We start from the raw sequence: 20,079 nt of genomic DNA, 5'->3' as shown, positions 1-20,079 counted from the left end.
TGCACACACAAACACACACACTGCTTAGTACTCAAAGATTTCTGCTGAAGAAAATTCTAGACCAGGAAATCTGCTGTGAGTCGCTAAAATGATACTTAAATTTGGATTCATTTTTTAGCGACTAATTTTTAAAAAGAAGTCTTTAAAAATGAAGAAGATGGAAAGGCAGACACAAATGCAACCATAATCGTCATCTTATTCACCAAAAAAGGTGAACTCCCATGCTCTTAAAGGTGAAAGTATAATAAATAAATATAATGTACTAAAAAGTTAGGGAGAGGTGTGTTCATTTAATTGTGTATTCCCCATGGTTTTCATTTCTTTAGTGGTCCACAAGTACAGAAAGTTTGAGAAACAGCACTGGATTATTCAAGAAACCCCATTTAAAATTCTTGGTTAGTGTTATGTGTGAATATTGTCAACGCATAGATTCCCTGTTAACTGTGGGGTTTTATTAGTGGTCTCTGTTTCAGGTAACCATATAGAAAAATGCATGCCTGGACATGATTTTGGATTTTCCTTCCTAATCTGTTTGTGGAGCCGAATTATCAAAATTTGGCAGATCTTTGTAGTTTACAAATTAAATCTGGAGGGCCTTTTTCTTCCACCGCAACTTTAACTGCCTTTCTGCTCCAGCATACCCTCCCCATGCAAAAACATTTAAACAGTTTGAATTTTGTTTCGCTTTTGAATGCCCTCCAGACTGAATTCTTCAAAGGAACACTTTGAATTCTTCAGTGAAGTGAGCAGTTGGAATGAAAGTTAAAGGACTTTTATCATCTGATAACTGCAAGAGATTTTTGCTGTGGCCACCAGTCCCTTGTTGACTGCAGCCACACAACATGTTTAACCAACTCGGTTGCAATATGCTAGCCTTGGTTACTGTTAACATGGACAGTTTTTGAGGCTTAGGGTGCTGTGTGCACTCAATTTGTTTAATTTTGAGGTCAGCATGTGGTGCAAATGCAGAGAATTTGGGTTCATTTGGTAACCAAAATAACTGTGTGGTATGAACATGCAGCCAGTAGATGTGGATGTCGTGAATCATATCATCTGATTCAGTTAACCTAGGTCACTTCTTTTATTAAGTTTTCATCTTAGGTTTCTGTGACATGAGGGGCTTGCTAGATAGCCTTCGCTGAGCTGGTTCGTTTCTGGTTTATTGCACACAACAGCCTTAAAACCTCTGTTAAACTCCCCTTAAAGACTAAGGTGAGAATCAGGCTACAGTGTCAGGGCTGCAGAACTCCAGGGATACGGAAGTCCCCATACCCCTCTGCCCTTCACTGATTCTCTGGACTTCTGGTGCCAGCTGTTGCTGGACTCCTTGAGAAGGCCTAATCAAGGACTGGACTCAGGAGGCTTCGGGAACAAGGCTTCCAAAAATGGTTGCAGCTCTTGGATAGAAGTGGACAGCAAGGATTAGAAATCTCTGGGCCTCAAGGCTTCCGTGGTGGCTCAGCTGCTCCCTCAAAATTGCCAGAGACATGTCACATCTTAGAGCCGTGGTGGGGTTAGCCTTTCCCCAGTTCCTACATTGTCAGGTCCTGATGCGCCAAAAGAGACGCTGTGATCCTCAACTGTGAAGGCTAAAGGTGGGGGTTGCAGCCTTCTCTGCTGACCCACACATGCACTCCAGTGGAGGCCCAACCAGTGCAACATCCAAGAACACCAGCCCCACAGCTGGCCGTCTCTCCTCCGGGTTACTGCAGATAAAGTGGATTTCAGCAATTAGCCTGGCTGGAAAGCAGCGGAGTGACCATTCCCTGCATGCTGTACTTATCCAATTAGGACACTCCGGCAGCCTCCCATTAAGGTTTTCTGGGCCGTTTTCTCAGCTTGGCTCAACTGCCTGCTGCCACACTCTGGTTAAAGTGCTTTCCAAAGCCCATCGCAGCTGTCAGAAGCGAGGCAGAAACGCACGAAGAGGACCTCCACAACGCCTCTGAGCTCGACCTCCTGCGCTGCATGGAAGAGAGACTTGTTCTCGGGTAGAAGTGCTTCAGAAACAACTGTGGGAAGTCTTCTGGCAGAAAAGTAGCCGTTGGTCTTGGGAGGGTGGGAATTCCCACGACTTTGTGCCTCTGCGTGGGCAGCCCTTGGCTGACGTTGAAAAAGCAAAGTAGAGTCAGACATGGTTGCATTTGGATGGGAGATCACCAGGAAGTCTCAATCTATGCCTTACACTAGAAGGTAAGAAAGAAAATCCAGAAGGGAATGCTAATTGTTGCTAAGAAAACAACTGGCTACATCCATGTTGCCAGCAGAAGTTAAGGTGGATTCAACAGAGCCCTCACTCTTTTTCCTTTCGTCTGCAGAGAACATAACAATGCCAGGTACTCAGTGTGATTCCTATGTTTCTCTGCTCAAATTCCTTCCCGTAACAAGTGGTGTTTTGTAGCTTGCAAGAAATGTACAGGTTAATTATACTTCTGGATTTTTTTTTTACTTTGTATAGTTGGCTTCCTATTTTTAGAAAAGGCCTTATTTTTCCCTGCTTGGTGCTACTCTTTGAGAAGAGAAAAAAACATAATATTCAGCTATTTCTGAGAATTTACCAGGTATTGATACCGTCAGGCAACAATAAGGACTAAAAACTTGCCTCTAAAATAAATGAAACAATTCTGAAATGATACAGCCACAGCTACATTCTATAACTATTCTATATTTTAATGGATTTATCTACTTATATTGGTCACCCACCTGAAGAAGCCAAGAACAAAAGCCCCCAAAACTATTTCTTAAAACAAGGCAGTATAATAAAGAATGCAACCGTTGCAATATTGTTATCTTTTTAAACGCAATTTGGTCCTGTAGCTGTCCTTCTTCTTCCAAAGGCAGGATAAGCAGGGATGTTTTCATCTCAAAAAAGACCATATGGGAGCCTCCCTCTCAGGCCTCTTACAGAAGGTGGTTCCCTAACTGGGGTGCCACCATTGAGAAGGCCCTACACCACAAACCAGACCAGTTAATATTGGCATAAATTATGCCCTGATATTGGAGGAGTTTCCTGGAACATTTGCTGCTGCTGCTGCTGCTGCTGCTGCTGCTGCTGCTGCTGCTGCTGCTGCTATTGGAAGAAGAGGAGAAAGGAGGAGGAAGGTGGAGGAGAAGAGGAGGAAGATAGAGAGGAAGAGGAAGATGAAAGAAAGAAGGAGGAGGAAGGAGAAGAAGGTGGAGAAGAAGAGGATGTTGGAGGAGAAGAGGAAGGTGGAGGAGAAGAGGAAGGTGGAGAAGAAGAAGAGGAGGACGGAAGAAAGAGAAGGAGGAGGAAGGAGAAGAGGAAGGTGGAGAAGAAGAGGATGTTGGAGGAGAAGAGGAAGGTGGAGAAGAAGAAGAGGAGGACGGAAGAAAGAGAAGGAGGAAGAAGGAGAAGAGGAAGGTGGAGAAGAAGAGGATGTTGGAGGAGAAGAGGAAGGTGGAGGAGAAGAGGAAGATGGAGAAGAAGAAGAGGACGGAAGAAAGAGAAGGAGGAGGAAGGAGAAGAGGAAGGTGGAGAAGAAGAGGATGTTGGAGGAGAAGAGGAAGGAGAAGAGGAAGGTGGAGGAGAAGAGGAGGAAGATGGAGAAGAAGAAGAGGAGGATGGTGGAGAAGAAAAAGAAGAGGGAAGAAGGAGAAGAAGAGGAAGAGGAGGAGGAGGATCTCCTCCATGGTGGTCAATGAAACATGTTACATACATAAAATTGATTAACCAGTTAGGTAAACAGATCAGTCAGACAAACTGCTGTGCATCTTACATATAACATGACAAAATTTGGTCACACTTAAGAATCTGGAATCATTTGAATCTGAAAGTAAAAGTTTTAAATCCAACTGGCCAGAGTGACCAGGATATTTAATTAGGCCAGCAGCTCATGGCAAGTGTCAGCATAAAATGGACAGTATAATAAAACATGTGGTGGTTTCAGTGACTGCTTCACCGCATGGTCCAAGTCTGAATTTAAACAGGGCCCCTTTGTATCCCCCCTCTAAAAGTGCCGGGCCAGCTGCACAGAGCCGTCTCGGGAGTCGGGACGCTCACGCAGGCCCTTGACAGGATCAGGACCTGGCTGGGAACAGAGAAGGATTGGGCCCTCCGAGTCACCTCTCAGCTTTTGGGCTGACCTTGCAGAACTGTGGAGGGAGGGCAGAAAACTCCCTGGCTGGGATCCTTGTTTTCAAAAGACAGTTCAGTAACCAGGGTTACCCTTGCAGAATGAAAAATACCATCAAAAGAAATCAGGCTTCGGGATCAAAACCCCTTCATCCCAGTCCCCATCCCTTCCACCAAGTGGCAGGGTTCCCACCATGCCGCCGAGGCTCACAGGGGGCTGGGTCTTTGGAGGTTCACTTGATTGTGGGAACCCAACTCTTGTCTTCACATGATGTGTGAACTAGATGGTTGCATCAAGCCAGAATATGGTACTTGAATTATTATTCTGCAGCGTACTCTACAAATGCAACCGTTGATTTTATTAACTTGGGCTTAGTGTGTTAGCTGACTCCAGCTAGCGTGTATTAGGTTTCAGCTTCAGTGCTCAATTCCACCCATTCCACTTCCCTTCTTTACTTGCATTTCAGACAAAGGAGAGAGGAAACAGACTTCTTCAAAAGGGGGGAGGCATGGAAAACAAATGCCTTCGTGGTAGGAAACGTGCTTTGTTCGCGCAGCTGAGTTAGTCATTATGCTCGGCACACCACGTCTTGGGCACCGGCCAAACAAGCTCCCTCTTTTGCAACGGCCATTCCTGGTGGAGGACTGGTCGCCTTCATTCTCTTTTGCTTCTTTGACGCAGAACAAAGGAAGAAAAATGCATCAGAGAAGGTTTGGTCCCACTTTTGCAATCTACTGAATATGGTTTCCAACATGAATCTTCTGCTTCCGTTTTGCAGACCATTTTCAATGAGGTGGCAACCCCTGGCTGACATTGGCTGGTCTTGGGAAACTAAGCAGGGTTGGCCCAGGTTAGCACCTGGATGGAAGGCCACCAGCGAATTCAAAAGAGGCCAGAAGAAACCTCCCAGAAAGGAGGCATAGTTGCTTCTGTATTGTTCACAAGGAAACTACATGGTCAGTCCACACCATCCCCAAGAACCAAGCTTGATGTCAAGGCTTTACATAAAGATTACGTGGTGATTCCAGTTTAAAGGGATGAGCTCTGAAAATGGAAAGGATGCAGTTGCTTTAACGTGCTCCACATTCATTCCATGCCCTACAAATCACACTTCGCTTTTTTAATCTGGATTAGCCTGATATTCTGTGCCTGCATCATGGTTGATTTCTCCAAATTTCTGTTGACCAAGCAGAATGATAGCTAGAGGTGGCAACTCCTGGGCATCACAATGCCAAATCGGGACTGGGAGACAGATCTGCTTGCTGGTACTTGTCCCCATGGGGTTGCTCTCAATGTGTGTCCATAGATCTACGTGTTTGTGCATCTATATACACTTTAAAATCAAGACATTAAGAGCAGTTCAACTGTGGAACCAGTGAACCTCTCTCCATCACTGGTTATGTTCAAGTGGAAAGCTGGACAGCCATCTGTCAGGGGTACTAGAACATGGAATCCTACCCTGAGGAAGGGGTTGGACATTATAGCCTCTCTTCTAGTTAATTTAGTTCCTGGGTTAAGAACACTGGTTTACGGACGACCCATAGTTAAGAACAGAGCCTACTGTAGCAAAATTTGAGCTAAATACACAATGATTCGAGTTAAATACACAATGGTTCAAGTTCATTACACAATACTACAATAATACTGTTCCAGCTTCCATACAGAGTCAACTTAAGAACAGACCTTAGGAATGGAACTCGTTCTTAAACTAGGAACTACCTGTATTTCAATTTTGAGGCCACCCAACTCCACAGCCACTCTGGAGAATTACAACTGAAAGAGAATGAATTAGAAAGAAAAACTTACATCAAAGGAAGAGAATACAGGTAGTCCTTGTTTAGTGACCACAATTGGGACCAGCAACTTGGTCGCTAAGCAAAGCGGTCACTAAGTGAAACCACAACTGTGCTTATGATCTTACTTCAGCTTTTCTTTGCTTGACAGACCTGTGCAGGTCATAAATGTGAGGATTGGTCGCAAAGTTATTTTTTCATCAGTGTCATAACTGTGAACAGTCGCTAAATGAGACAGTTGCTAAATGAGTACTACCCGTATGACTGACTGGAAGGCCTACCCTGAAACACAAAAAGACCAAAAAATACCCCAACTCAGAAGGGCTCAACCACCATCCTAACCTGGGAAAATAATCAGTATTTCTACAATTTGCGAAAAATCAGTAAGGTAGGAACACTATGGATCTTCGGGGAGATATCATTCTGGAGGGCAGGAGTTGAAATTCAGCAATAACCAGGAGGACACAATTCCTGCATCCCTGCAGTAGAGCTGCTGAAAAATCTTTTCCTGCCTTCCTTCATATATATCAATTGTGTGTGCGTATATATGCACATATGTCCGTAGATAATGCGTTTCCTAAAAGTAAGAGCAATTTGACGGTGGATGTGATAACTCTGAGAGATCATAGGCTATCCTACGTAGCTGCATTTAAGCAGAGGCTGGACAACCATCTGTTGGGGATGCTAAAGTTTGGTCTCCTGCACTGACCAGGGAGTTGATCCTGGTTGTCCTTTCCAGCTCTAGGATTCTAGCTTTTCCTAGCTGGATTCTTTTCCATCACAACTGCTCAGGGAGTAAATTTATATAACAAGAATTAGTCTTGGCTGAATGTGTGCTGAAAAGGAGGAGGTTTTTTTTAAATTTTCTTTTCTCCTGAGCTGGAACTTCATCCTTCCTCAGCCTAGTGCATAACAGATGTTTTGGCCTACAACCATCAGGTTCTTCTGCTTGAAGACCAGAGGAGTGCAGCTGAATGCAGAGAAGGTATCAAATTAGGGATTTGTGGCTGATGCTTTATCTTCCAGGAACAAGACGTCTCCAGATGGTGGCCATTGAAGAACTCCAGCATTGTCAGATCTCACCCGGATCTCTCTCTCTCTCTCTCTGTCTCACTTGCACCATTGCATGAGACAATGCTTGTCCAGATCCATGTTGGTTTCTCTTGCAAGACGACGCTTTCAGATCTAGCTTGGGTCTCTGTAGGGCTCCCAAAAGTTTTAACAGACAAACATAAAATAGAGATTCTTGCAAAAAGTGAGATTCTGAGATTCTAATTCTGCCTCCAAATATTGCATGAAATATGGGACCATATCTGATTACATCCTAGGTTGGGATGGTGCCAAAACAAGCTGCAGTCTCGCTCCCACCATCGCAGGGAAAAGGTGGGAGTCCCCAAAGGGCCATTTTATTCTACTGCAAATGCAGCTTTGCCAGACCATCCAAATCCATGTATAATCCTCCCATACTTTGCCACCATGGGGAAAATGAAGTTCAGACTCCTCCCTGCAACCCAGCATCCCCAGAGGATTTCTGGGCGAGTCCACCTGGAATCTTGCTGTGGCACAACCAAGGCTGACCGCAAGGGAAGGGGATGTCCAAAAGTCAAGATGGCCATGACTGTGTGATCTGTCTGCATGTTAAAAAGGTGTGGGATTTGGATTGCACAGTCATGGCGGCCATCTTGACTTTTGGGACCCCCCCCCCTTGTAGGCGCCCTTGGGCACAACTGTGCCTTTGCTGTTGGACTCAGTCCTTCAGCAGAGCCTCGCCAAAGCTCTGCAGAAAAGTAGCAAGCCCCAGCTCTGGCTGCTCCGTGTCTGACTGCTGCAAGCCAGGAACTTTCATGTGGGCAAAAGCTTTCAGGAACAGGCCAGTCTGCTAGCAATTAGCGCTCCTTGTGGTCGTCTCGCATGACTCTTGTGGTTGGGGATGGGAAGCCAGCATAAGGGGGCTGTTTCCAAAGGGGGAAAAGGCATGTCTGCGTGAGCTCCCTCCCTCTCTCTCTTGGCTCCTCGTGTTGCCGGGCGTCCCATTTTCTGCAAAACTTTAAGCCTCCATTCGCACGATATTCTATATTTATTCATTTCTTTGTTTGTTTATTTATTTATTTATCAAACTTATCCCCACCCATCTCCCCCCAATCCTAACCCTGCGTTAGCAAAACACAAAAAGTGAAGCCCAAATTCAATACAAGGGTCTAATACAAACAAAATGACTAATATAAGGGTCTGATAAAAATTAAAATGTGTAGGTAGACTCTTTATAAAAATAGACACAGGTAGTCTTTGCATAACAACCACAATAGGGACAGGAAAAATTTTTGTTATGCAGGGTGGTTAAGCAAATTCTGACTGATTTTACAACCTTTTTTGCAGCAGTCATTAAGTGAATCACCACGGCCATTAAGTGAATCATGTGGTCATTAAGCGAATCATGTGGTTCCCCACTGATTTTGCTTGCCAGAAGCCGGGTGGGAAGGTTGCAAATGGCAAACATGTGACCCCAGGACGCTGCAACCATCATACGTGAGAGCAGGTTGGCAAGTGCCCAGATCGCAATCACGTAACTGCAGGAGTGCTATGACGGTTGTAAGTGTGAGGGCCAGTTGTAGGTCCCTTCATTCAGCATCATTGTAACTTCAGACAGTCACTAAACGAATGGTCATTAACTGAGGAGTGCCTGTAGACCAAATAAAATATCCTGCTGCTCCATTGCCATCTTAGCTTGTGTGGGGCTGAGATCTGAGGGTGGGATGAGAAGGTTATTGTCCAACTGGAAGTAGTCCAAAACAGCTTCATTAGGAAGATTTTGGGGCTCCCTCAGGGCACCCCCCACTGCCTATTCCCATCGCTGTTAGAATACATCTTGCACTGTTGGGGCACTATATGAAATGAGAAAGCCTTCAAGAACCCCATCTTGCCAAACTCTTTTTTCTCCATTACACAGCTGGGAATTGCTGGATCAAACTTGCCACCCACCCTACAAAGTTCTCCCTACCACCTTGGGGAGAACATCGCTCTAGGAACAAAGAAAATATTTGGCATCCTTTCAAAAAGATAGGCTTTTTGAAAGGATGCCAATGAAGATGCCACTGCAGTTCAGTCATCCAAATTTTCTTCTTGGCACCATCATTATAAAAAACTAAAACACCCCTCCCAGTACCTGGTTAACAGAGCCAGTGCCTCTCTGAGGAGGGCTTGAACTGAAAGGCTTTGCCTGCAGACCCTGCCCTCCACGTATCTCGAAGAAGGGAGGTTTTGTAAGCTCTGGCTCTGTCCTTGTGGTGCTGGTCAAGTGGAGGACATTGTCCATTATCCACTGCCCCATTTATAATGAGCTCAGGGCCAAGTTACCGATGGTAGGTGAACTCCAGGGCTCAGACCTCGAAAAACTGAACTATCTTGGGGATGTGTTCTCAACTGTCAGCAACCAGGTTGCTACTTTTGCTCTGCTGTCATTTAAACTTCGAAAGAAATACTTGAGTTCTTAGCTGTAGCTTTGGATTTATTTTGCTGTAACCTTTTTACATCTAATACTCTTTTATAAAAAATACAGTGGACCGGTTTCCCCAGCAGGCTGCAACTACAAATGACTCTATTTTAGCATAGTCTGTTGTGTGTGATGAACTCAACCTCAAAGCGCGTAGACTGGCACCTTTTTTAAAAGCTGCATTCTGCAAAATAATAGCCCTGCCTCCCAGCTGTGTCTTAAGACCCAGAAGTGGCAGGTTTGATCCTTTATGGCTCTTCTGTTTCCTCCTTGCTCAGAGCCCAAGGACCAGTCAGAATCCCGTGCAAAGTAACGGTGTTGGGCAAAAACAGATGTAAGTGTAGAATTAAGGGTCGTGTATCTGAGCACAGGTCAGTCCAGGAAATCATGTTTAGTAGTAGTAATGACTTTACACGTCTTTTTACATAGAAGTCTACTCCAAGGTTTTCTTTGTTTCATCCGCCGAGCTGGGGATCTTCTTCTGAGCTATTGCCAGATCGAGTCTTGATGATCATAAATCAGGAAGGAAGGAGCCCAAAATATTGGTACTGCCCATCTCAGCCCAGTCTTTTCCTGGGCCCTTGGGGCCTGAAATAGTTATATAGGAAATGTGGTCCCTAAAGGAAGTTCAGAATTGTGCAAGCCATAGGACTCCCTATGGCACTCTATGGAAGCAAAAGTTGGACTTTGAAAAAGCAGGAGAAGAAGAGCATTGATGCTTTTGAACATCCTGCATTTTTCCCACCCCCCTGCTCTAGTGGGAGATAAGTAACTTTTGCTAGCCACATTTCAAAGAAAAGCTGCAATGCCTTAATTACATTTTAATTGATGAACCAGATCTGGCTTAGTTTTAATTTGTTAATTACTGTACCTTTGCAAATGTAGGCAGAAGCACAAAATGTCTTTTTCCTGGTTTTAGGTCTCATTTTGGAAGAAGCTTTCCTTTGTGCCAGAGAGAACAGGAAGTGTGTCTCTTTTATGGTGTGATAACTTGCTTCAATTTGCAAGGACTTTGATTTGCAGACTAAAGGGATTTGACCTAATTTGCCCTTCCCAAACTGATGGTCTTCAGATATGTGGGGATAATAATTCCCACTTTTCGCCCAGCGAGGGACATCTGCAGAAAGGGGGGCAAAAAAGTCAAGAGGGCGGCCATGACCATGCCATCAAACTCTGCTGTTTTTTTTACATGCACTGCAGACACAACACACCTTTCAAAGACAGGGCTTCAGCTGCATAGCTGTGGCTGCCATCTTGATGTTTTTGCCTCCCCGGGGATGGCCCTGCTCTAGAGAACAGGAGAAGTAATCTGGAGAGTTTGAAGTTGAGTTTGGCTATCCTGTTTTTGTCCTGAGCTCTCTGATTGACTTTTCCAGCTCTTTGCTCCTCATATTCTTTGCAAACAGCACAATGGTGCCTCCAGTTGTGGAACAGAGACACAAATGATTTCTCCCTTCCTCCCCTCTTTATTTTCAAGGAAATCCTAAAAAGGCTCAAGAACCTAGCCCTTCCACAGCCCCAGGTGAGGTGCCTCCAGAGCAGATTTACCAACTTGCCAGTGTCTCCTATCCTGTTTGATTTACTTAACTTAATATCTGAAATTGTTATTCTTGTAGATAAGTCTTCTTTCAGCACAAACGGTACATGTCTAAACTCAACTTTAAACACTGGGAAAAAGATGGTGATATGGAAAAATTGGATGGAGGCAGGGATATTGACTTTGGACCAACTAATAGATGATGAATTTTTAACGTACTCTGTGTTAAGAGATAAATATCATCTATCAGATGTAACCCAATGACAATATTTACAGCTACAACATTTGTTAACAACGTTGTTTGGACTAGCAGCATTTTCACCTTCTGAGACACCTGAGATACTAGAACAACTTGTTAAATCCTTTAGAACTAAAAAACCTACCATTAGTTTGTATATACTGTATATTTGTTATCAATAAATCAATTTGATATGCAGATGTTAATGGATGAGTGGAATAAAGAATTAGAGGTTTCTATATTGCCTAGACAATGGGACAGTGTCTTAACTTCTATGGCAAGAGTGTCAGTGGACCTTAAACTATGACTTATAGAACAAAAAATAATATTTAGAATTTACTGTTACCATTACATTTGTATAGAGAAGGATTGTCAAAACCAGCATTTTGTTGGAGATGTAATAAGGACAATGCCTCTTTAAAGCATATGTTTTTACAATGTCTTATACTTACTAAGTTTTGGGAGAAAGTAGTGGACTATATAAATATGATTGCGTGACAAAAGCTAAAATTTTCAGAGGATAATATTCTTTTGAACTATATACCTAGTTCATGGAATTTGACATCTGGACAATGTAAATGGATTCTCTGTGCCCTTACTATGGCCAAAAGACTGACATTGCAGCACTGGAAAGATAAATGAATGGCCCCGTTTATTCAATGGATTGAAGACCTGATTACATTTGCCACTTACGACCGGATTGCCTATAGACGTAGACTTCGTATGGGCAAGTACAGTGAAATATGGGACTCATTCATACAAAATACAGTAGGTTAAAAAAAACGATAGTCATATAACTCTGTTAAAAATATATATGTACTTGAATAATATTTGCATTAGATAAGCATATATAGAATTGAAATTGTTTGTTGTTATAATGATATACGAATACTTTTTTTGTTGTATTTTTTCACTTTTTTCTTAAACCACTTTATGTATATTTTTTCTTCTTTTTGTAATCAAAAATTTTAAAAAATAAAGTTGCCGAGGTTGAAAAAAAAATAAAAAGCAGTGCGTGTATGGGTTTGCAGAGTCCCGCACTGTGATGCTCCCACCCCGCAGGAAACAGGTCTGTGCCCCAGGCTGGGGATTTCTGAGGTGGAAGCTGAACTCCTGCGGCAGTGCTGATCTTCGCCATGAGAAGCCGGTGATGGTGATGGTGGGCTAATGTACTGCCTTGCGTTTGTCAAAAGCTTTCTCCCCTGTGAAAGAAATTTCGGTTACCTAATTCAGTGTTTCTCAGCCTCAGCAATTTTACGATGGGTGGATTTCCATTCCCAGAATTCCTGGAATGCTGGCTAGGGAGGTCTGGGCTTGAGGTCCACCCATCTTAAAGTTGCCAAGGTTGAGAAACACTGGTCTAGTGCTATGGAGAGTAAATCCACGCCCTCTTCCTTGTGGCAGCCCTTCGTGTATTGGAAGACTGCTATCGTGTCACCCATTTGCCTTCTCTTATTTAGGCTAAACTTAACAATTTCCTTTAACTTTGAAGCAGTGATGAATTTTCTTTTAACTTCCTTCATAGGATTTCACCACCATAAATAGAATCTTTGCTATTCTCTGCACTCTTTCCAATACCTCAGATCCTTCTTGCATTGTGGTCACGAAAATTGGACATAGTATTCCAGTTCTGGTCAACACAAGAGCATATTCCAGTCTTGCAGTCTTCCTGCTCAATGGTTTTTCACCTTCCCTAAGTAGCATTACCTGGTGGTCTCCCATCAAGATATAGTGAGGTTCAACCCTGTTAGCTTTATTGCACGCCATACAATGGGCTACATTTATATAGGGTTGTGTAGTTTGCTATTTGTCATATATCACTGCCTCAGGAGGCTGTGTGAACCAGGATTACAAGACACAAAGTTGTTTATTTGTTTGCACATAGCATGGGATGTGGACACAACAATTATTCTTTATTCTTCTGGAGTCAAGATTTAGCCTTTTGTCTGAACCTGGTCGCACATTTGAGATACAAGTTCGTGTCCCATTTGCTTTGCATAGAAGGGGCTTTTGTAGAACATCAGCCTCTTTCTCATCCTTGTTGCTGCAAGAAGAAATGGGAGAAGACTTCTAAAGCTTTTGACTGCTGAAAAAATCCTTTAAGACAGTGTTTCTCAACCTCAGCAAATGTGTGGACTTCAACTCCCAGAATTCCCCAGCTCAGAAAAAATTGCTGAGGTTGAGAAACTCTGCTTTAAGAGTAGTTATTATGAGTGAAATGATTACTATGGCTAGCAAGATGAAACCTTGGGTGTGTTTTGGCATGGACGTTTGTGCAAATCAGTGGCCAGTGGTAGTAGCCCTGTTGGTAGTCGGAACCCTGGGGGTGAAGGAAAGGGAGGGGGGGAGCCTGAATGTCAGGCCAGAGGTCAGGCCAGTTGATCTAGGCTTGTTCTGGGACAAAAGGGAGGTGTCCGTTGCAGCTGTGCTCCTTGGAGAACAAAGGCTTAATGAACTGATTAGTAATTTATCCAAATGGCTGGGACTGGAGGGCGTTGCGGTCTCTGGAGTTGAAGGGAGAACTTTCATAAATCCAAGGTCTTTGATTCTGGATAGAAGATCCAGATGTTCTTATTCATCATTTACCAAGTACCAGCTGGATTTGTCTAACATGCAGGCAACCAAGTTATGGTATTGTGGGTTGGATTGCTTAATCCTCTTGTGACAATCTTCCTGCATCTGGGGCCTTCTAGACCTGGGGGGCTGTAAATCCTGTTACTCCCCAATCCTACCCCCATCAGCATATTCTAGGAAGGGCCGTGCACCCCTGAGAGCTCCAAAACACCTTTTTGCCTTTGAACCCAAAGGTGCTTTGGTACTCGGGGGCATCATGGCGCACCTGTCGGCAGGTCTTCCACAGCTGACCTCTGCAGGATCTTTTTGCTTTCAGATCCGAAGTGCAGCTCAAAGGTATCCTGGCTGGAGACAGTAAGAGGAACCTGAATATTCCTGCCATTTAGTGGCTTCCTAAAACAAAAGATCTAGGAAATGATGTAGAAGTACACGCCACAGTTTATTGCTCTGTTGCAAGCATTCCTCTTGCTACAACTGTAAGATGGTGTGAATTTTCTGGGCCCAACCCAGCCTTTGGCAGACACTCTGGAAGCATCTTCAGACTCTTCAAGGCCCTCGGCATGTCTTCCCCAAACCATCTGCCCGGCTCCCATTCACTCTTCAGTTCCCCCTGCCTTTTTCTCTCCACCGCCGGTGATTTATGCCAAGTCTCCATTGATTTAACAAGTCATCTCTTTCTTAGCAGCCTTTCCTATAAAAAGGATCAAAAGTCATGGGGGTGGGAAAAAGACCCCTTTAGAGATGGGAAGGGCTGGCCTTCCTTTATTAACACTCCCCCCCCATTCCTGGTGGAATTTTTTAAACCCCCCCTTCCCTCACTTCTGACATCTCAAAGGTACCAAATCAGCAACCACAGGTGAGTCTCTTGAGCTTTTCAACCTTTCCAATGTTGGCTTGGAGTTACCAACTGTTGTGTGCCTGTTGTCCAATTCTTATAGTGTAGACATCTAAGTTCAAAAATGTGATGAAGGAGGCCAGAAGAGAGCAACCAGATTCCCTGTGGTCCTAGTGTGCTGGTCGATCCTTTTCTTGGCATCTGTCACGCTCTCTGTTCCCTTGCTCTATATTTTTGAAGAATCTGCTTAGTTAAAAATAAGTAGATGAAAAGCTGGTATGATGCAAAGCAAAGCAACGTGAATCATCTTGATTTCTAAGACTGTCTCCAGCCCCGTAGATATTTTTGGAAGAGAAGCACAGCAGGTGGCTGCCGCTCGGTATTCTAGTAGCTAGGGCACGTGGCTATCCGTTTGTCTTTGGGAGAAGTGAGTTTTGGAGCTGGCCACACTCAGCTTGGCAGGATCTTTGGTGAATGCACAGCCGCCTCCATCATGGCTACTTTATGAGAGTGCACAGAACAGGTTCACTATGAATAAGCAGCTGTAGAGGGCAACTGCTCGATCCCAGGAAATGAGGCGGCTGCTTTAAAGAGCCGCCAAGAGGCGATATGTTTGTGCCCCCTACATCCTGCAAAGCAGCTTTTTGGAATGGCTTCTGAATACTTCACATCCCCAGTAAGTGTCACCAAGTCCATGCCCTGTTAAGGAAAAGACAAATTCTGCAACCTGCATAATATATGCAAATCACTTCTGCTCTGCCTAGGTTGGGTCACCTGGTGGACTTCATTCTGCTTTTGTTTCCTCTGGAGACAGCCCAGCAATCCAGCTTTACATTCCTGCTGGCTTTTCAAATTCTGCCAAGCTTTTGACACCTACAGTAATTTCAGCCGTATCAACCTAGGCACGAGGGCTAGAAACACTCTAGGAAAAAGGAAAGCTGCGTTTGTCAGAATGCAATGTTCTGCATGTGGTGTCGTGTTCTGGGCCTGAGCGGAGCGCCCAGCACCCTGAACTGAGTTCATCTGGTGGGTCTTTGCCTTCGTGGTTGCTACGGACAGATACTTCTCTAATGGATTTTCCATGTGAGATCAGTTTTCCACAAAACGGTCAACTGCGTATTTTACAAGCTGACATACTCTTGTTCATGCCACTTTCAGGATTTTAAATACACTGTGTCATGGTGCCTGTTCACATATTCATTTCACCTTGTGCCTCTTGGGGGTCAGATTGAAAAATTAGGAATTTCACTGCAGGTCCAAATTGGCTTTTTTTTCTTTTCTTTTTTTTGGCAAGTTGTTGAGAAAGGGCCAGGTACCTCTGAACACCATCCATAGGAGAAGTGACCAGGTAGGACCCTGAAGATCTCAGATCTCAGGCCATCTGCTAGCCGCGTCAAAGTATTTTCCTAGTTGTGAGCATTGCCTACAGCGACTCATGGATTAACTGTGTAAAGAGCAGTAGGTTTTTTGGCTCTGGAGGGAGGCAGAGCAAGAGGCAGCCAAGGAATTTGGAGAGAAGTGCCTAGCAAAGGCTCCCTAGATTTTTTTTGGCCTCTGTGGGTGGAAGGAAATGCAAGACAGGCGTCCTGCGAGAGGCAGCAAAGGGGCCTTGGAGCGGCCAAGCGTCTGGAGCCGTCGAAGCCGAGAGCGTGAGAAAAGATGAGGGCGGGCCGGCAGAGACCCAGGCCCCCCTGGCTGGGAGCCAGTCCCACTCTGGAGGGTTGAGCGGGCGGCAGCAGCAAACATTAACAGCAGCTCTTGTGAAAACCTGAACTAGGATTTCATGCAACCTCCTCCTGCCGACCGCAGCGGAAGGGTAAGTTCGCGCCTTCCTAATGCTGGCAGAGACTAGAGAAGCGTTTAGCCTGTCTTTGGGATCCCTGCTTCTTTTGGAAAGCAGCTGGTCACCCGTGCCCTTGAGTGTGGCGGCTGTTTTTCCTCCTGTCCTCTCCCACCACAGCTCTTCCGCTCCCCTTTTCTCCCCCTGCGCCCAGCCCCTTCCTTTCCTCGGCACCCTCTTTCTCCAACCGTGGTTCATTCGCCAGCCAGTCCATCGGGCCAGGCATCTGCTCAGAAATCCCAGAGGCCCGGTTCCTCTCTTGGGTTGCTCCATTGGTTGTCTCGTCCTGGATGGGGATGATGGGGCTTGTAGTCTAAGCCAGCTCAGTGAAGTCTTTTTCTCCCAGTTTTGCCTTGTTCCCGTGTTCCCCTGGGCGGAGCCTGCCCTTGCTTCATGGAGCTGGGTCGTTCATCAAGGCCCCCTTCCCTGCTGTCTTCCATTTCAAAAGTTCTTCAATCTGGGGGTCCTCTTGGACTCATAGCTCCTGCTTGAAAAGGAGGTAGCAGCCGTGGCCAAGAGGACCTTTGCACAGATCCATCTTGTGCGCTAATTATGCCCGCTCCTGGATCAGGAGGCCCTTCAGACAGTCATTCATATCCTAGGCACCTCACAGCTTGACTACTGCTACACATTCCACGTGGGGCCACCCTTGTAAACTACTCAGAAGCTACAGCTGGTCCAGAATACGACAGCACAGGCAGTAATGGGCAGGCCACAGTATGCCCATGTGCCATCACTGCTCCATGCCAGTTAGCTTCAGGGGGCAAGTCAGGGTGCTGATCATCAACTATAAAACCCTTCATGGCATACGGCCCAGCTATATGAGGGACTTCTTATCTTTGATCATTTCTGCCCATCCTGTATGATCAGGCAGAGTGGGCATGCTCCAGATCCTTTTAATTAAACAATGTCATCTAGTGGGAGCCCGGAAGCATGCCTTCTCTGCAAGGGTATCCCCTCAAGATCCGTATGGCTCCCGCCTTGATGATGTTCCAGAAGGTATTGAAAATCTGATCATTTTCCCAGGCCTTGGGGTAGGATGGTGGTAAGCCCTGAAAGTTTTGGTTTTGGTTTTATTCTCTTTTTTCTGGACACAGATTTCTAGCTTTTTTATGGTGTGAACCTCCCAGAGTTGATAGGAATCGGAGTTTTTAAAAATCTATGGAACAGACAAACATTCTGTAGCTGTCACAGAAATTCAGTCAATAGCTAGGAACAAGATTATAGGCAAGTTTCCACCTATGTGGAACAGGCTTTTTCCCCCAAAATATCCCCATTCTGAGGGTGGAGGCTTTTGCTGGATCTTCTCTTCCAACCAGCTGCAAAACAGCTCATTTTGGAGCACGTTCCAGGAGTGGGGGATCTGTCTGCCTCCTTCTGGGCAGGTGGAGAAAATTGTGGCCACCTCGGATGTCACCCTTTTGGGTGGGCACACAACCTCTGCTCTGTGGCTTCCAATTCCTTTTGTGCATGCATTTTTCTCTGTTTATGTGAAGCTGGATGCCATTATTGTCTCTCTCTTGTTTTGTTCTTTTTTTAGATGTTTTTTAAAAAAATAGGATCCTCCCCTTTTCCTCCGCTTCTGCAAATCTTCTTCCTATGGTTTCTGGGCCCCGTTCCAAGATGAGTGGAAAAATGGCATGATGTCACTGCATACTCTGCTGCTGTTGCCGCCTCTACCAGTTCATTTGCCAGAGTCTGTTGCCAAAACAGACTGAGCTGCTTGCATTAATTTAAATAGGAGGAGGAATTTATCAGCTTTCAATATTTGGAGTTCTTCTCAGGCCCCTCAGGAGTTCTGAGAACACAGGAAGCTGACTGAATGCAAGTCAGACCGCTAACTAGCTGGTCTTGATCAGGATTGAAGAACTGGTAGCCCCCTTGGTATTCCCCAACCCCAAGTCCCGGCAGTCTCAGCCAACTGGGCCAAGCGGAGGTATGCTGAGAGCTGAGGTTGAACAACATCTGCTGGCCCTCACCCTCCTTATCCCCAGTTTCTGTTGACTGCCAGATGTTGGCTTCACCACACGCTTCTCAAACGCTTCTCTCTAAAAGTCATCAAACCAATCTAGGAAGGTCCAGCTGAAAAGCACCAGTGTTGTGGCTTGTAGTGTAAATTCAGTTTTTCTCCCTCTCTCATTTTCAGGTAAGCTTCTGCATTCTCCAGTTGCCATGATAACTTTGATTCGTTAAGACAGACAGCCAGAAGCCTGAGGCACAAGGCCATCCTGCGATATCCGGAAAGTGTCTTCTTCCCTGGAGTTGCAACATCTCTTGTCTTGTAGCTTCTGCTTGGATCTCCTGCTCCCATGGATCTCTGCCATGTGAGGAGTCCCTGAGGGCTTCCTTGTGGCAAACCACTGGGAGCGCATGGCAGCGTGGACACATCCCCCACCCACCGGTGGACAGATGTTTCCACCCCTCGTTGCAAAATGAGCCACGGCACCAGTTCCCACCTGGCTGATTCTCCTCAGCTCTCCAAGAGGAGCCTGCTCAACATCCTCGGGAGCCCCCAGCCTGAGAGGATGAGCCTGTCGGACTCCATGCCCCCTACCCCAAAGAGTGGCACCCCTTCCCCTGGCCCACCACAGCTCCCCCTGTTGAACTCCACCTGCCACGACAGTGACTGGGAGAGCCGGGAAGAGTTGCGCTTGCGAGAACTCGAGGAAGCCCGAGCCCGAGCCGCCCAGATGGAGAAGACCATGCGCTGGTGGTCTGACTGTACCGCCAACTGGCGAGAAAAGTGGAGCAAGGTCCGTGCGGAGCGCAACAAGGCTCGGGAGGAGGTGCGCCAGCTGCGCCAGAAGCTGGAGACCTTGAGCAAGGAGCTGACCAGTCTGAAGCGGGAGAAGCAGGAGGCCCTGAATGAGAACGAGCAGCTGGGCAAGGAAGTGGCCCGTCTGAAAGGAGAAGGCAAGGAGGGGGAGAAAGAGAAAGAGCTGGACAACCGCATCGTCTCTGAGAAGGAGAGCGAGGCCTCCCCGGAGCAGGAGCCAGTGCGAGACGTGGGCTCCGAGAAGGGGGTGAAAAATAAGGTAAGGCAAGGCAAAGCCTTTCTTGCAGCAGGGGCTCTGCTAGCAAACGTCTTCTGGCGTCTGCCCCAGCAACACTCACCTCACCTGAAAAGGGACATGGCAGTCACTGGCTGCGTTGGCTTTATTGACATCATTTTGGTTTGCTTTGGCCGAGCCGTAACAGGGATGAGAACCCCCAGGCTGTAGGCTGCCTCATCTCCACCCCTTAAGATCATGCCGTTGGATCGTCATGACAAATTAGGATGGTGCACAATGTCAAGTTTTCCATAGCTTAATGCAGATAACCCTCACATTTTGCAAAGAGTAGTACCAGCTCCTCGTGGTCACATTTCCTGCCCCCTTGGCAGATAGACTTTGCAGCCCGGGGTGCCAAATTCTGAATTCTCGGAACAGACACAGAGCAGCTACAGTCCCTGAGCAAGGGCAGTTTATGGTTCTCCTGGAGCTAGGAATCCTGCACCAGAGCAGGACGGAGTTAGTTGTAAGCTGAGATTTGGGGAATGCCAAATGTTGTGCATGGCTGGTGCATATGCCAGAGTTTACTCTCGTCCTCCAATGACCTAGAGTGCCCCTTCATCCCGAACAATTACAATCAGTGTTGTTCACATATGATGCTATGCCAGAATGTGACTAGTTTGGTTTT

At 45.8% G+C, this 20,079-nt stretch overlaps 1 protein-coding gene across 4 annotated transcripts in view; it reads left to right on the top strand.

The window, feature by feature from the left end:
- The window catches only part of CCDC102A (coiled-coil domain containing 102A), a 63,088-nt gene that overhangs the window by 3,045 nt on the left and 39,964 nt on the right, over nt 1-20,079 (top strand). Inside the window, exons 1-2 of one of the 4 annotated variants that reach the window (XM_088135870.1) lie at nt 16,127-16,377; nt 18,548-19,436. In XM_088135870.1, coding sequence (XP_087991996.1) covers nt 18,834-19,436 — 603 coding nt within the window. In that variant the 5' untranslated portion in view covers nt 16,127-16,377; nt 18,548-18,833. Of the gene's footprint in view, nt 1-16,126; nt 16,378-18,547; nt 19,437-20,079 lie in introns of those variants that run through there. The other 3 variants (XM_088135873.1, XM_088135874.1, XM_088135872.1) reach the window with 3 other exon arrangements.

The sequence above is a fragment of the Python bivittatus genome, unplaced genomic scaffold, assembly GCF_059951505.1.
Source record: "Python bivittatus isolate LINGU-HERP-01145 unplaced genomic scaffold, Pbiv_v1 ctg000190_np1212, whole genome shotgun sequence".
Lineage (NCBI taxonomy): Eukaryota > Metazoa > Chordata > Lepidosauria > Squamata > Pythonidae > Python > Python bivittatus.
Note: the sequence above shows the minus strand (reverse complement) of the source record. Positions and strands in the feature narration are given on the sequence as shown.